Source organism: Aythya ferina (assembly GCF_964211825.1).
Source record: "Aythya ferina genome assembly, chromosome: 7".
In the NCBI taxonomy this organism is placed as follows: Eukaryota; Metazoa; Chordata; class Aves; order Anseriformes; family Anatidae; genus Aythya; species Aythya ferina.
Window position 1 is genome coordinate 4,561,952 of NC_140302.1, and position 17,251 is coordinate 4,579,202.

The 17,251-nt window shown below is 36.0% G+C and overlaps 1 protein-coding gene across 1 annotated transcript; it reads right to left on the reverse strand.

Moving 5' to 3' along the window:
• Positions 1-3,187: 3,187 nt before the first annotated feature.
• On the reverse strand, positions 3,188-17,132 carry PBLD (phenazine biosynthesis like protein domain containing). The gene is made up of 9 exons (XM_084526705.1): positions 16,619-17,132; positions 14,583-14,682; positions 13,204-13,302; positions 12,546-12,655; positions 12,357-12,386; positions 11,776-11,864; positions 10,393-10,571; positions 8,554-8,616; positions 3,188-3,807 (listed from the first exon to the last, which is right to left on the reverse strand). The coding sequence occupies exons 1-9, from the start codon at positions 16,700-16,702 to the stop codon at positions 3,695-3,697; spliced, it is 867 nt and encodes a 288-aa protein (XP_084382831.1). The 5' UTR covers positions 16,703-17,132; the 3' UTR covers positions 3,188-3,694.
• Positions 17,133-17,251: the final 119 nt, after the last annotated feature.

Here is a 17,251-nt window from a genome sequence, read left to right on the forward strand (position 1 = left end):
ATTTTAAAGACAGATCTACTCTTCTGCAAGAATAAATAAAAATTCCAGACATCAGACTCAATCTGCTTCTTTTGGGGATTTCTCAGTTTTTAATTAAACTAATTTAATTTTTACTTGATCTGGCATCACCCTTAATTTTATTTTTCATTTTTTCTCCCAGGGAGTTTCCCTCCATTTCTTGCATGTTTCCCTGTCACTCTGATGAATATAGAGACAAAGAAATCTTTCACGTCCCAGAAATAACTGCCTCTTCTGTTGCTAATTTTCCTTCCTATCCCTTATGGAAAACATGGCTCCTGTCTGTGACCTCTTGCTGTGTATATATTTGTGAAATATTTATTTCAAATTTTTGAAAAATTTTCCAATTTTGGAAGCTTTTCGATATATGCAGTCTATTTTCATCTAGGTGACACCGAAGAAATGCAAAATATTCTCAGGAATCCTTTAAGCAAATCCATTAGATGGTTTACTATAAACAAAAATGCCTTTCCATTTCCCTTTCTTCCTTTTTACATATACATTCAGCTCTATAGCAACAGACTTAATTATTTCTTTTGCTCAATTTTTATTTTTGTAACTTATTTTGCTTCCTTCCTCTAGGGTATGTAGTTTTTTCTTGGCTCCTACATGAGCTTTGTCGCTGCAAAGGCAGGCACCAAAGAAGTGCAGAAGTGCACTAAAATTTTCATGTCTTGGCTGCTGGATACAGCCAGATGTTTACAAAAAACTCGCAGTGACTTGTAATAGTTTTCTGTCAGACACTCTCATGGTAAATAATACTTAAGCACATAGGAATTTCCAGAATTGTATCTTCCCTTTGAAGCATTTGTGCTTGCTTCAATGCATCCCTATGCTACAGTCTTACTTAAGAAAGCAGCAGTTCTGTAAATTTGGGTAGCAGAAACACTAAACAAAGAGACATTGCATTTTTCCAGCCTCCCATTTAGCACCTTCACTTAACTTTTGACTCAACATTTTAATTTAATCAAAATTACACTAAGCTTACACTGAAGCTAAATATTTTCCTGGAAAAACATTACATTCCTAAATTTTATAATGATAACAGCAATAATATTATAAAACTTGCATTAAAAAAGGGGAGTCCATGATGATGACATCTGCATGAAATTTTGTAGCCCTGAAACGTTGTTTTTAGAATTACAAATACATGAAACTTGTGCTGCTTAAGCTGAAGATCAATTTTCTTCACAGAAACCTACACTTATGTACTATTTCCTTTCTGCTTTTTCCATGCTTAATTTGGCCCTTGGTAATTAACTTAAACATCATTGTATTTCTCACTTTTTGATGTTAAATTCATGCAATTTTGAGTCACAGTTCTCATTTCAAGTGTAATGGACGTTTGATGTGGTGCCACAGTAACTTAGCAACTATGAAGTAGCATTCAGGACTTTGTTCAAAGTTAGTTATGTTTCATTAACTGTCTACAGCTAGCAGAACTACCAGGGAAAACCTTTGAATGAAAATGGGAGAGAAGGGCACACAACCCATTTTTCGCATTAGGAAAGACAGACAAAATTTGCTACTGATTTCCAACTGATTTCCTTTACTGTTCACTGAAAACATGCAATGTATTAAAATAAGTCTTAGTGAGTAATTAGGATCACCAGGTCAACTACACAATATTAACATACAGTTGCTACTCGGAAAATCAATGCTCTTTTTTCTTGCCACTCTCAGCAGCCTTGCTTATTTTGCATATGGTTGCATGTTTAATTAGTGATCCTTCTGTAAGTGTCTGCAATTAGCACAATGATGATTAATAAAATAAGTCCTTTAAAGCTCCATTTAGGCAGCAGAACTGCACAATCAGGTATAATTAATTCATCATTAATAAATCATGGCTGATTAACTAATCTGTTGATTACAAGCACATTACTGCACAGTATCCCACCTGAGCTCTGGTGATTTTTCTACTCTTACCACAAAGAAAGACTAAGTAGCAGCAAAGTATAAAAAGAAAGGAAAAAAAAAAGTGCCAAGCCACAAGTATATTGGTTTGGTCAGGAAATTTAGATAGCAGATATATCTAAAATTTACACGCCTTGGTTCTTTATTAGTCCCCCTGGGTAATAAATAAGTAAAATTAATATTTATTAAATGCGGACATGTGAACAGTAATTGCTTCTTTAGTTCATTTATATTCTTAAAGTGCTGGGGTGTTTTTAAAGCACCTCAGATTATGACATTCACTCTTTGCATAAGCCAGCAGGAAAACAAGTTTCCAGTATTGCTCCTCAAATGAATCCAAGTCACTAGCTGGAAAGTGATCATTTTTCTTTACAAGAAAGCAAGGTCAAGGTGACTGCAAAATATGCCATTGCAACATTGCTGTTGAACTGCCGTCATTCCTGTGTCTTGCACATGATGATTCCGTGTTTGTAAATCAAATGTCACATCCCTGATCTTCAGGCAAGACTGAATACAGAAGAACATGCATTTCAACTTGGAAATCTGCTTGCCGTCTTGCTCTCAATCTTCATGGTACATTTAAATCACATTTTCAATATGTAGCTGATTAGCTATAAGAAGTAGAAACTTTTATTTTAAATGAATCCTAGGATTCTCACAATGTTACTTGTCTTCAGCTGCTTGGGCTTAAGTAAAATGCAAATTATGAGTTGTGATAAAATTCAAGATAGCTGGAAAGATGGTAATTTGGCACAACTAAGTTCCTTATGATTTATAAATGACTGGATATAATATCCAGCTGTTTCCACAGTATGACAAGGCCTTTGAATTTAAAATATGTTATCCTGAAAGATCACAAAGAAGAACTAATTCAGTTTAGGATAAAAGTGATTTGGAATGGAAAACAGATTTTAGCTAGAGTAACTAAAACAGTTACTTATTATATCCCTAATAAATCCTGAGAAAAATGAGAACACAAATGGAAAAAGTGAAATCTGAAGCAGTATGCTCTATGAAGAACATTACAGAAGAAACTTTTAATTTAGAAGCAAGTATTCAGTCTTTGAAAAGTAAATATTACATTAACCAATAAAATTTTCTTTAAAATTTCAGCTACTTTTAAGTGTATCACTATGTCAATCTCTTAAATCTTTCTGTTAAAACTTTGAACTATTGACTAAGCAGCAGTACTATTAGCCACTGCAACAGCATTTGTCTTTGGAAAATACTGTTCATAAAAGAGAACCATAAAGCGTATTTTTAGACCTTTTATATTTGCTTCATATTTTAATTCAAGTAAATTAACAAGCATGAGGAACATCTCAAGATGTGGCAGAGAGGATTTTTTTCTTGGAAGGATGATAGTCAGATTTTAAGGAGAATAACTGAATACAGAAAAAAGATTCATTGTTTTATCCATCAGGTAAGTTTGCAAATCAATCCAGGAGACAGAAATGACTTTTAAAACATGGAATTCAGAAACAAATGAAACAATCATTTTAGAGCAGAAAAATGAGAGAGCTGTCCTTGGACAGTTTCTGAGATTAGTGCACATATGAAGTCATCAGAAGAAAATGAAGAAAACAATACCAGGGATCTTGAAGATTAGAAGTGAACATTTTCAAGCACCTTTTAAAAGCGGACAGTAAGTAATCAAAGATTTTTGATGACCGTGGTGATTCAGTGTCTAGAACTAAGATATAATCAACACAACAGGAATAATATGAAGGTGTGAGAGATGAAACTGTTAGTATCAGTTTCTTCATAAAGTCAAGTTTCCTTTCAACACAATAGCAAATTGCCCCGCAATTTCAACTCTTCCATCATTACGCAGTGAAATCTTCAAATCTCCTCCACGGCGAGAACATTGAAAAGCTAAATGGAAACAAGAATTCAGAGTTAAAATTCTAGTATATAATATAAATTATTATTTTTTTAAATGCATGAAAATTCAGGCAATGATGCCTCTGTCTCCAGAAAGCAAGCAGCATCAAGTCAGTCACTGTCCCGGAGACAACCTCTATGAATTGTCTTTATGGATGAAGATTAGCTGAGGGTCTATCTCAGACAAGAACTTGACACATACAGAATGTGACAGAAGTACTACATAGTACTAAGCAATGAAGGATGGTTTGCTGTGGTGTAGCCAACTAAGTTTCTTTTGCATATTTAGGTATGTCTTGAATGCACCCATTCATAGGATAGACAGTTTCCATAAGCAAGAAGGAAGAACACTTATCTGTGCAAGAACAGAGAACCACTTTTCTAGTACTGAACTACAGTTAGATACAAGGTTCAAAGCATGTTTTGGGTTAAAGGGTAAATAAAAATGAAGTAACTAGTGGGAAAAGTCTACGAAGAAACATAGATGCTGCTTCAGCTGTCACAAACTGAGAACAAATTGTTATGTAGACAGGAACAGATATTGATTTATATAATCCTGAAAATATCACTTAATACAGCCAGATAAAATTTACAGAGAATAGCTTTCCACCTGTGAATAATCACAAAGCTCCATTTTTGCTGAAGCTGTTTAAGCCATATTCAGGTGGGAAGATAACGCTTAGCTAGCATGTTGAGTCTGTAGTCTTGTTTCAGTAGTCCAATTTTAGCTGCATAATTACTTGATCAGCAAATGCTCTCGTTAAGAAGTCATCTTGCAAAGGTTAGAGTTTCATATCATTTTGTTTTTGTAAAAGGCTGTAAATGGATGAGACAAGCCACTGATGTTCACAGTCTCTCTACTCAATGAAATTCCAACTACAAAGGTTGCTCAAAGCAAACAACCTTTTCCTCACAATTCCCCAGTTTGTAATTGGGTAGAGATTGCATTCAGTTCCTGGCAGAGTGCAGGATCTCCAACAGACGGCACATACACCGTATGCTTTAAGATGGTTTCTCAGCCACAGCTGACAAGAACGCTCTTACTTATAGCAGGATATCAGATTCCCAAGGCTCCAAAACCAGTAAGAACAGGAGCTCTATAATAATTGCGACTGATACTTTCTGGTCTTCTTTATTTATAGAACTACTGGCTATCATTTTTAACTTATCAGAGCAATACCTATTTATGGACTAATGACTTCAATTAGAATATTCCATACCATGATAAATTTGATAAACTGTTATTGCCAAGTGAGGATACACAGCTAAACCTTCCCCACCTCCTTGTGATAGCAGATTTAAAGAAAAGAGCTAAATTATTTCATATCTTCAGAGGTTGCCTGATTTTTGTTTTTCTTTCTTTAAATGTGGAACTAGTTCTGTCTGTTTCATGGCAAGATTACTGAGGCTATTTTAATACAGGTCCATTTTATTTTACTTTCAAAGAAACCTCCAAAATACAAGGAAAAAAAGACAAAGATTTTATGCAAGCCTGTATGTAAATGGTACTTGATCTTTTCTTTCTCTCACACAGAAACAATGATATTTCACACTGTGTCTGAAAGGAAACAGACCTGCATGGAATATTTCATTAACTAGATGATTTTATGTAATAGCATTGTCTTCAAAGAGATTCAAGCATCTCTGATGTACACACTCGCTTTCTGGAACATGCAGTTGTTGCACATCCCTCCCATGTGTGGATTTACCAGGGATTTCTCATACTACACACACTATTCCTAGTATAAATACAAATATGTACATTCTGATCTGTAGAAATAATATATCACAGCCGAATTCAGTGCCTTAAATTCTTTTATGATTCACCTGAGAGAGGGGAAAATTTCACGAGTATGTACAAAGACTGAACTTCAGCATGCTGATCTGCACCACTGTCTTCAGAAGGAGGCCAGTGACTTTGTGCCAATATTAACCTATTGTTTTGAGGAACTTCTTAGAGTAGGTGCATCTAAATGACCAATGGTTACAAAATTTGAGGACTAATGGAGTTTCTTTATGATGTCCTGATAATGACATTGAATCAGCAACAAGTGCCATTCTTGAAAATATATTTGTTTTTAGAAATCACCAGTATTTTGGCCAAAATTCTGACCCTTACAAAAGGACTGTTGAAAAAGCATTTGTTCCTAGGCCTTTTCTAGGTATCACTTAAATGAAGTTAAGATCTCTAAGACTTTCTCTAAAAAAAGAAGGTGGACAAATCTACCGACTGATGGAGGAAAACACTTTGGCAGAAATGTTACGCTTCTGTATAAATCTAATGTAGCCCTAGGGAAAGAGAACACCTACTAAAACTAAAAGCAGTGAATTCTATCAGTCTGTATGCTGAGATTAACTGGGAAAGATGAAAGCTGTGATTTTAAGTGTGCAGAACTCTTCACTTCATGAGACTTAAAATCAGCAGAAAAATAAACACGTATTTATTCTACCTTATGAGGCAACTTATTCAAAAATTGTGAGGAGACTAAAAAGCTAAAAGACAGGACCTTATGTTGAAAGAAATTCTGGCAAATATTTCTAAAGGATGATATTACAACTGAAGTAAGGTCCTTTGCTTCCTACCCCATTCCCCCAGAAATCTCACAACTAAAATTTCTAAACCTGTTCTGTATTAGAAAGGAATCTCAGAAGTTAGAGGCAACAACAGGAACCACACAATAAAATAATTTAGTTAGTCAAATGTAGAGGTACAGAAAAGACTCCTCTAGCTTTACCAAACACAAAAAAACTGCCCTGGATCAGGCCCCTCATCTTTAAAATAATTAGGAAATTCCTGTAATTTGTTTGGATATATCATATTGCTCATGTAGGTTTATAAATATCATAAAGCTACATGAAAGACTGGATACAGTGACAGTTGCTAAATACTGTAAATATTGTATTCATTAGCAATTAAAATCTAACACCTGATATGATAGGTTATTTTTATTTAAAATAGATATATATTTCAGGGACTCTTCAAATGAAAAAACGTAAGGACTGATAGTGAATTCTCATTTAACACAGCTTAAACACAAGAATATTTACATACCTCCAGGAAAAATCATTAAAGCATTTTACCTTGTAAAAAGAATTGAAAATTCTCTTTGTATTTGATAGGAGTTGTCAGTGTTTGACAGTTTGGTCTAATAAAAATAGAAGAGAACCTAGACACAGGATATTATGTCTGATACTTCATCGGAGATGTAGCTGACCTCCTCCTAGAGGTCCCAGAACTCAGAGAGAGCTGACAATACATGTAATGTTCTTCGTTTTTATACCATTTCATATCTAATCTATTTTGGAACTAACGGATCTTTCATTTGGAAGAAAGCCATAATTCTTGCAATAAACGATATCAGGTATTACAAAAGCTGTTGTGAAAGTTTCTAAAGAGTCAAAATATGCTTTTATTTATAAATTTTTGGTGATAAGTTATCTTTTACAAATAATCAAATTACAAATGGAATTTGTACTTGCTTGCTATCAGTAACATTTTGAATATATATTTGTGTCTATCAGTAATCAACCACAAATACATTTGCTACTTTACTAGTGATGTTTTTAGTAACCTGTAAGGTTATTAAAGTGTATTTGCTGCAATATTATTTACTGCTGCTACTGATTACTGCCACTACTGATTTTATTTTTATTTTATATATATAATAAACACACACATACTTTCTTTTGTGGTAATAATTTGAAAAAGCTCCATATATACTTGCTTTATTATTCATAAGAAGACTTTCCAGTGGCGATTTATTTTCACCTGTACTAAAGTATTTTTCATATACGCATGAAATATGAAAAAATCTACCCTATGGGAAGATGGGACTTGTTTCTTCCCCAGTAAAAATACTAGGGGAGTAGATTATAGTATAAATTGCCTTTGCTGCTTGAGATAGTTTCTCTAAAAGAGGAAACAGCATGGCACATATGAAACAAATGAAAACATAGAAGTAGATAGTACCATATAAAAATACAGACAGAATTTGTGTCTGATTGTTTAGAGAAACACTGCTGACAGGTGTGAAGGAAAACTTTCAGCACCTGACATTAAAGCCTGAAATCATCAAATCTTATGAGAAACAGCCAGTCCATAAAGATGCAATACCAAAGACAGTTGTTCTTCAGAAAATATTTTTTCCTCAACTTTTTGATAACTATCACAGATCTGTATGATGTAAATGCAAACATGACCTTGGAACACACTAATAAACGTTTCCTTCAATCCATGATGGAGAAGGTCTCAGTTACCGTGGATTATCATGCCAAGCTATGGAGGGCTAACAGATCCTTTCAAGAGATTATCATTCAAAAAAAGTCCACTCTGAGATTCATTTGGCTAAATATAGGAAGGCTTATATTCAAGGTGGCTGTTTGGAAAAGCATTTACAAGCAAGGGTCCAAACTCTGATTAGACTAAGTATTACCAATTGTTGCCAAGTGCACAAAAAAACAGTATTTCTAACACAGTCATCACCACCCACTGAGAGAGACAGAGGACTACTAGGATATCATCTAAAGCTTACCAAGCTTCAGCCATGTTGAAAGGTCATGACAGCTAAAATACAAAAGCTGAGATCAAAAACTCACACAAAATTATTATATATTCTACTCATGATGGGAAAATGGATAGGGAGTTATTGCTATATTTTGGGGTTATAATTTTATTTATTTTAAAGTTGGTAGCTTTTAAATAAATGGACAGCTTTCCAAGAAAACAGTCCCTCTTACCAAGCATTTCTGTCTTCCCCAGCTGCTCTGACCAGTAGCTGCTTAAAACAGCATGGGCAGATCCTGAAAAGAAATTAGAACACAAAGTACAGAATTACATTAGAATCACTATTTTATAGAGCAATCACATTCAAAATGTAAAAACCATATAAAAATCAAGTGGCACCTGTGTGCACTTAAGAGTAAAAATGCCTAGGAGTGTGCAGAGCAGACAGAACCTAAAGCTTTGGCATTTCATTTATTTATGATCAAGCAGTATTACTTCCTCATCCTCTGACTTCAATGGAAATTTTGCCTAAGGGCTTCAAAATGAGGCTCGATTGGTAGGAACAACAGACACTACAGATTAAAATACTTGAGCCAAAATACTGACTTTCGGTAAACAAGTGAAGTTTCCTAACAATGGAATCTCAAAATATTAAGCTTAATTATACTATTCATCTAAACATAATGTTATTCAATTAAACACCAACAGCTACCCATAAGGAAAAGAAAAAAAAATAAATAAAATCTTGGATTTTTTTATTTTTTAAGAATAGGTGGACAGAAGTCAATGTGCAAAAAAGAAAGAATTCCCTCTCTTAACAGTTTTCACAAGCAAACCTCTGGGTTTGTTTTTTTTTCAGTCTTGAACACTAAGTATCAGGATGTAACTCACGGTGGTCTTTTAAGATCTCACTACAGCCTCTGGTAGACCAACTTATTGTTTCCTGAGTGGCAGATGGCTTAAAAATGTAGAATGACTTATTGGATTTTTAGCTGGACATGCTGCTTCAGTATACATTAGCAGCTAGGGGCAAAGACACTCTGCTGGAAACCCAGCTGTGAACTAGTTATAATTATCAGGGCTCTGGAACACCAGGACATGTAACAATTAAGAAATTCTCACAGAAGAAAGATAATACAAAGTCTTAACACTTACAAGAACAATTCAGCAGTATAATGAAGAGATTTGTTGCTATAAAAGAAAGGGCAATTGCTGATGCAAGACAAGCAACTGTGAGCTACAAGCCTAGAAAATCTCGGAGATTCAGGGAACATGTAGCTTTTCCTACATAAGAATAACAATCTTCTCACAAAACTAAAGAAACAAGCTCTGGGATCAGATACATCCACCACTCTGTCCCCTGGTTTAACAGGAAAGCAGGATTGCAAGTTTAATAACTGAAACATGGCCTGTATTTACTTGCAAACCTTTCTGCTAGAAAAGCAGAATGACTACCGTTATTCCAATAAAGACCTTCTTCTATTTAGCAAAACACTTAATGAGTATTTTTGACTAAGTTCTCATCAGACTAGCAATTAACCTGTGATTAAGGGGTACCTAAGCAAATAATATTACTTCGATCATTCTGCAGCAAATATTATCACATCTATGGAACAGAACATCAAAGGAAGACTTCAGACTAGTGTCTCTGCCTCTAAAAATATACCTAGCTAAGTTCTTATTACTTGCAGCACTGAAAACACCCACAATAAAATATTCTTAAACCAAGAAGCGATTTCAGGTGAAGCACAAAATAAATAAACAACACTGAAAGAAGTGGATATGAACTTCTGCAGTACTTGCTCGATACCAAAGCATTCTCTTGCTTTTCTGTAACTGTAATACTTCAGGGAAAAGATCTGGAAAAAAAAGAGGCAGGAACATCTGACCTGGCTTCCTGACAGCAGGAAGCTGATTTTTTCTGAATGAGTTTGGCATCAGTCAAAGTTTTCCTGCTGTCCATAGAAAGCAGTAATTTATAAGAAAGACTAAAGTACTAATTAATGAAGTTTAATAAGAACATTTTAACTGAATTGAAACAAGAGTAATTCATCTATCATGCAAATACATACCTGTAACAGGGTCTTCCAGAACTCCATACCAAGGTGCAAAATATCTGGAGTAAAAATCATGGCCTTTATCTTTTCCACTGGAGTTTCCCTTAAGAGTGAGTATGAGTCCTTTCACCTTTCCAGTCTTTTCAGCTGATAGAAATTGTTGTGCGTTCACTTGCAGTTTTTCTAACACAGACCTTGAATTTAATTATAGAGTATTTTAAAACTTCACTTCACATGAGTTCAAGTATTGAAAAACATCAGAAAGCTACAAAACTGTCTTCTCTACAATCTCTAAACAGCCACAACAAAGTGTTGGGGCAAAGGATTCCTAGCATTGTTCTCCCAATGTCTTTTGACATAAGACTACCCTGAATATACTACACTCCTAGTAAGCAGAGAAAAAAGGCCAAGCAATGTATTTCTTATTTCTGAAAACAGAAATAAAATGCCCAGAAAAAAAAGCTCTAGAAGTGTACATTTTCGTTTCTGTTTTTCCATCACTGGACAAAATATTTCATCACTACAGAATGCAAAGTGTAAGCACTCCACCTGCTTCCAGAAAAAGGAAACACCTGATACTATTCAGATCTTCAGAGAATTGTAAAGCACTCTATAACAGTCTCAATTCTCTCAGTCTCTGTGAAGCTGCAGATACCTCCCTAAAAACTCAAGTATTGAAAGAGTAAAAATACTGAGTATTCAGCTGATTATTTTTTTTAATCTCCCCATTACCTCACTCCATAAACAGTAGTTTGGCCAAATTTCAAGTAACAGTTGCAATTTGACCTGATTAAAGAATTTAGGCTTGGACAATATATATGTACATGTATGTATACGTATGTATGTATATATATACACACACACAAAACATACTCAACAAGGAAATTCAGGTCTCTGAGATTAACAAATGCTTTGAAATCAATTGAATTGGAATTTCCTCTGTAAAGCTACTTATGATGCTGTAAAGAATGTGTAAGCAGATTACAGTCAATTGGGCATGTGAATCCACGGCATTCTGTCGATGTGTCTTGCCTCACCATGCAGACCTCTATAGCTCTACAATTAATAGTTCTTCAGCTGAGAAGCTAGACTCCCAATTTCTTGCTAGGTTCCTGGACCAATTTGACTCAGAGGGATGGGGAAAAAAACAATGTTATTAAAAGTGCTTCCTACATTTCCCTTTCTTGAAGATAGGTTTCAGATTGATCTTGTTTAGCTTTGCTGGTTCTGTAAGCTCACACGGGAAGATTATAGAATTATTTAACATGAGAGTTTAAATAAGAGTTTTTAATCTCCACCTGTTTCTAAAAAAATGTAAGTGAGCCTAGCCTATATGGAATAGTGGTTAAATGAAAGGAATCAGTTTCTGCATGCTTGATTCAAAAAAGTATCACAGACCTTTCATAAGTATCACTGAGGCGGACCAGGAGTTTCTTTGTGTCAGGAGAATAACGGAGATCTTGAACGATCATGTCACCAACAGCTGCCTGGTAAAAAAGAGTTAAAGGATCAAAGAAAAACAGAGTCATCTGAATATAAAATATCTCCTTAAAATATTCCTCAAACTAATTCTCTGCTAGAATAGGGCTCATACAAGGTCTTTGACGCAGTCCATGAGAACACACATGCAAGAAAATTAAATTCACTAAGTGCATGAATGGATATGGGCAGGTGCCAAGAGCTCCATGTTTGTCAACTTGGAAAGAAATCCAGAAGCTAAGAACAGGGCAAGGACACCAGAGTACCCTCACACACGTTCACTGAAATACATGCCAAGTACCGGCAGTGGAAGACAGAAAGGTTAACTGCAGCATTTTGGAGAATTCCATTTCTTGAACTGCAGAACTTAAGAGTTTTCAGGTTTTATTAATCTCTATGAAGTACCTCAAGCAATGTGATGTTGTCACTATTCAGCAATTTTAATATATAAAAATAAGTATAACTAATTTCAATGTATTTCTAAGAGTATTTCTACTTACCTTTATTAAGCCTCCTACTTCCTCAAGTGCCTAAAGAAAAAAAAAAAAAAAAAAAAAAAAAACCTGTAAAAGATAGAACATGTATGCTGTACAGCTATCCAACTACAGATAGGTAGATATATATACACCCATGTAAACATAAACACAGGCTTTCCTTGAAAGCCTTTTATAAACAAAGTTTTGACTCACCTGTGGGTAGGTTGAATAAAGCGGTAAGTCCAGGACAATATGATCTTTCTCTCGTCTCGTTTTTAATTCCCCACTCAGAGTGACAAAAGTAAGAACTGAATTTGTGTTTTCTAGGGAGACATAATATTGCAACATTGTCAAGCATAAGAATTTAAATCTAAATTATTATAGCTTTTAGCCTAATACATTCAAAAACATTCAAAAACATACAGCTAAAAACCTAATACCTACAGTAAACCTGTATTCCAGGACAAAATTCCCAGCTAACTTAGTAAATAAGCTGCCAAGACTAATGAATACAGCAACTGCCAGTAAGTCTTTCCTGTATGTACCTAGAATAAATGGGAATTTCCTTTTATCAGAAATGGAGATATTCCCTATTCATCGAACTCTACAGTACCTCTCTGAAATGGCATTTGCATATTTAGCACTAGTCTTTAACAGGAGTGACGGCAGGACATCAGAATCCTAAGTGCAGACATCAGACTACAACCTTACAATTACAGAGCAGTTGATAAAATACTGAAGGTACCTCCACATTTGTTCTCTAAATGTTCTGAAGATTTAACTGCTTTCATTGTAGAAAATAATAGAGATTTTCTTAATTAGAAACAAATTTTAATGAAAAATTATAGTAACAAATAGCTTGTAAACATACTTTGTATGTGAAACAAAACAGCAGCTGAGGCAAGTGTAGCATGACCACACAGAGGAACTTCATTGGCTGGAGTGAACCATCTGAGTCCAAAACAGGAACCTTAAAAATAAAGTTTGTTATTTAGTGGAAGAGGATTTTTTCCTCTTCAATTTATTTCAAAAACTTTATATACAGTAAGGACATTTAAGTTAACATGCATGCTGTAATCAGTCTCAGTCTCAAACACCCTTTTAGGAATCTATTTTGTACTGATTTTTGGAATAGCCATCACTTTTGAGCCAGGACTACAACTTGAGTCTACAGAGGAAAGCTACTTTGTTATAAGGACAAAGAATTTGCAGAGTAGAGAAGCTCCTTGCTTACAAGTGTAAAACAAGATTTTTCCCCATGAGTAAAACACAATGCACCAGTAAAGAGTTTTGCTGGTATAATGGAATTTATACCTCAGCTAGAGCAGTTATGAATTATTTTGTTTAAACTACCAGTTAACAGTGGTAAAAGACTAATGTGTTCTAACCATTTAAAATTTTATTTCAATTGGTTGATAAAAAAAAAAATCAAAAAAATCAAAGATAACTAGATGCTAACTCAGTACCTTAATCTGAAATCTATCTTCAGGATAACACAGCTGCAAAGTGAGTAGAATCAGCAAACTGAGAACTAATCCACAAAGCAATTCTGACTGGGCTCTGTGCTTGATATTTTCTGCCTTTTTCAGCATCTACCCATTTCCTCACCCCACACATATACAAGCGCTACCAAATAAGAAGAGTGAATTCTGTCCACTCAAACTGATCAAATAAGCAGCCTGAAGTGTTTGTTTGTGCAATTCCAGATTCCTTGTTTTTGCTGGAAACCTGTTTTTTTTCCGGTACTGGCTCCACAGACAGTTTCTAAGACTTTGTGCAAACTCAAAGAACAGCTTACAGTTACCCTGGTGATGATTTCCTGAACAGCCAAGCCAGATTCTGCTCACTCTGCAGTCCTGTGCATACAGAATAAGCCCTGTCTCTCTTCTCCTGGCTGTATAATAGAATTATCTCAAGAGATAATTAGTAGAAATAGAAGTGTTAATTGAAGGATCTTTGCATAGCACTTTCAGGAGATTTTCTGGATACAACTTGCTTACTTAGTGAAAGAGACTAATACAAATGTTCTAATTTATGAGTGTTTGCATATTATAAAATTAATTTGATATGCAAAACAGGTACTTTAAAGAATCCACATGCAAAAAGCTTATTATTATTATTGTAAGATGCAACTCAACTCCAAGATTTTGCTTTTGCTGTCCTACAAACTAGCTTATTCCTTATAAATGAACCCACAGTATCTTCTTATTCTTTTGAAAGCAATATTGGTGCTCAAACAGAACCACTCACTTTTGGTAAAGTCATCTGCAGGGTGCAGTTTTCTGATGAAGGCAGTTTCAGAAAGATTCATTTCTGTTGCGATTTTTTGGTGCAAACCTTCATCCAAGTCCTAACAATGAAGTGACAAATCCATTTAAAAGCAGGCCACAAAAAACAAAATCAAACACTGTCAAATAAATGCAGTCACCCTATTTTTTATTGTAATAAAGCAGATTCATTTTTAGTTCAATTTTTTGCATTTCCAGTATGTATTCCATAAGTTCACAAATCCTTGAACTAGAATCCTTGAATCCTTGAACATGAAGAACAAAGTTACAAAAATACTAAACTCAGCCATTTAATGAGTACATCTTTTTTCTTAATTATGATGTAAGTCACACTGAAGTAATTATGAACAATCAAAAACTAACTAAAACCTCCTTCTGTAACTCTGAAAAATCAATGTCAGCAAAGGGTATGTAGTAACGGCTAGGGCAATGGCCAAGGCAGCTTATCAGCACTTACTGCTGTACCCTCAATATTACTCTTTGAACATGCTAAGTCAGTAGAAGTTGAGAGGAGATAAACTGAAAAAACAAAAATGCTGGGCTCACTACATTCCGCTCTAACTGCCTGCAGATTTCAACCAGTGAGCATTGATACTGGGACACATGAGTTGTAGTGACAGTATGAAATTTCACTTAACCCTTGTTCCATTGTTCTTTCCCCACAATTATGCAGACTGGCCAGGTATAAGCACCTGGTCTTCAAAGTACAAACAATGATGTACTAAATGGACCTGAACAAGTCCGAACTGTGGCGGGTTGAACTTTGCCCTGCTAACTTAACTCATTTCCCTTAATAATTTTAATCCTTTAAACCAATAATCCCACATTATAGATATGAAACAACTACCAATGGGCAGAATAGACCTGTCCTTGCAGAATTAATTCTATACAATGAAACAACATCCTAACCTTTTACAGTACCAAGTGTCTCCTTTATTCCAGGAAAATAATTCTTGCTGTTAATTACTCCAAAGATACCAAACCAGAACACTGACCAAAACATTTTTTATTAATATTAAAATTCTATTGAAATACTGCCATCCTGTGGCACTTCTGAAACACAGCAAGTTTGCTTTGCCATTCTTGCTTTACTGGCAACAGTTTTTGTAAAGCACCTGCTGAGCCTTTGAAGGGAACAGAAACACTGCTGTTACCTGCACCATATGTTTTTGGAGCTTAGAATAAGACTATTAATTAGAATGTCAGATATAATATGACAGGGAAGCCTCTAGCCCTGTGTACTGTAAAAAAAAGTCAAAACTTCAACATGCCAAAGGCAACATGCAAATTGCCCACTTAATACATTGATGTAATAAAGTAAAATTAATATAAAAATGCAATTAGAAGCTTATAACTTTAAGTTAAGTTAGTTCTGAGAGGGAGCAGTTAGATTTCAGAGGGCTACAATGCTTCTGAAGTGAGATACTCCCTACCACAACTTTAGCTGAGCTGGTTAAGTATACTATATGGTACAAGATCTAGACAGGATTGCAAAGATTTAGGCAGGATTCATGTGGTGAATGACTATTTATATTTTTATACTTAAATTTTGAACAAGTGATACCACGCAAAAATACAAGGTGTGTAAATTTCTACTCTTATTTAGTAACTAGGTTGTGGTAGAACTTGTCAACAGCACATCAACTTGAACCATTTGTTCAGAACATCTTTGTGAAGAGAACGACTGCTGTTGAATGCCGCAGAACTACCAGGCTGCGCTGAAGTGCTGCAAGCTGTTTGCTTAGACCTGCCAAAAGCTGAGCCCGGCACGTTCAGTGACCCAGATCCAGTCCTACACATTCCCCTCACACACACTTTTCTTCCACAGGAAAAGCAAAGAAACGAATAATAAAACTTCAATCAAAAAGAAAATTATTGAGTATTGATTCTGTTATTTGGTACTGAGCACTCAAGTTAGAAGTGGTAAAAACCACTGCAGCCCCTCATACACTTTTTTTTTTTTAACTTACATTAACTTTTTTTTTTAAAAAAACTTACATTTTCGAGCAGACAAACTGCCGCAGGGTTTCCACAAAACGGCCGGTTTGTAAAAGCATCAACCGTAAAAATAGGAATCTGCATTGCTGCTTGCGCCTATTTAGCTTTACGCTGATTTCCTCAGGGTGCTTTCTAACCCGTTCTACCCCGTGAAGGGAGCCCAACTCTGAAGTTAATGTTTCCCTACCGACAGGAGGAGCCAACAGGGTGCTGCTCGTCTCTTCCGAGCACATAGAGGGCGCCCAACGGCGGCTTGGATTCATGACGGCAGCTTTTAACCTCTGTGTGGCGTCCTGCCTCCCTAACCCACGGCGGGAGGGACACACACCCGAGAACCCGACCGGCCACGGCCGCCTGAGAGAGGCGATACCCGCGCTGAGGCGACGCCAGCGCTGAGGCGATGCCCGCGCAACCGTTAGCGGCGACCGTTAGGGGGCGACCGTTAGGGGCGCACGCGCCCCTCTCAGAGCGACTTCTTGGCGCCAAGCCGCCGCCGAGCCCGCCCGGCGCAGCGCGCATGCGCCCCGGCTCCCCTCAGCCACCCTCGGGAGAGGAGCGAGCGGGCGCTCCCCTCCCCTCCCTGCCGCGCCGCGCATGCGCAGTTGCCGCTGCTCGCCGCCGGCCGCGCATGCC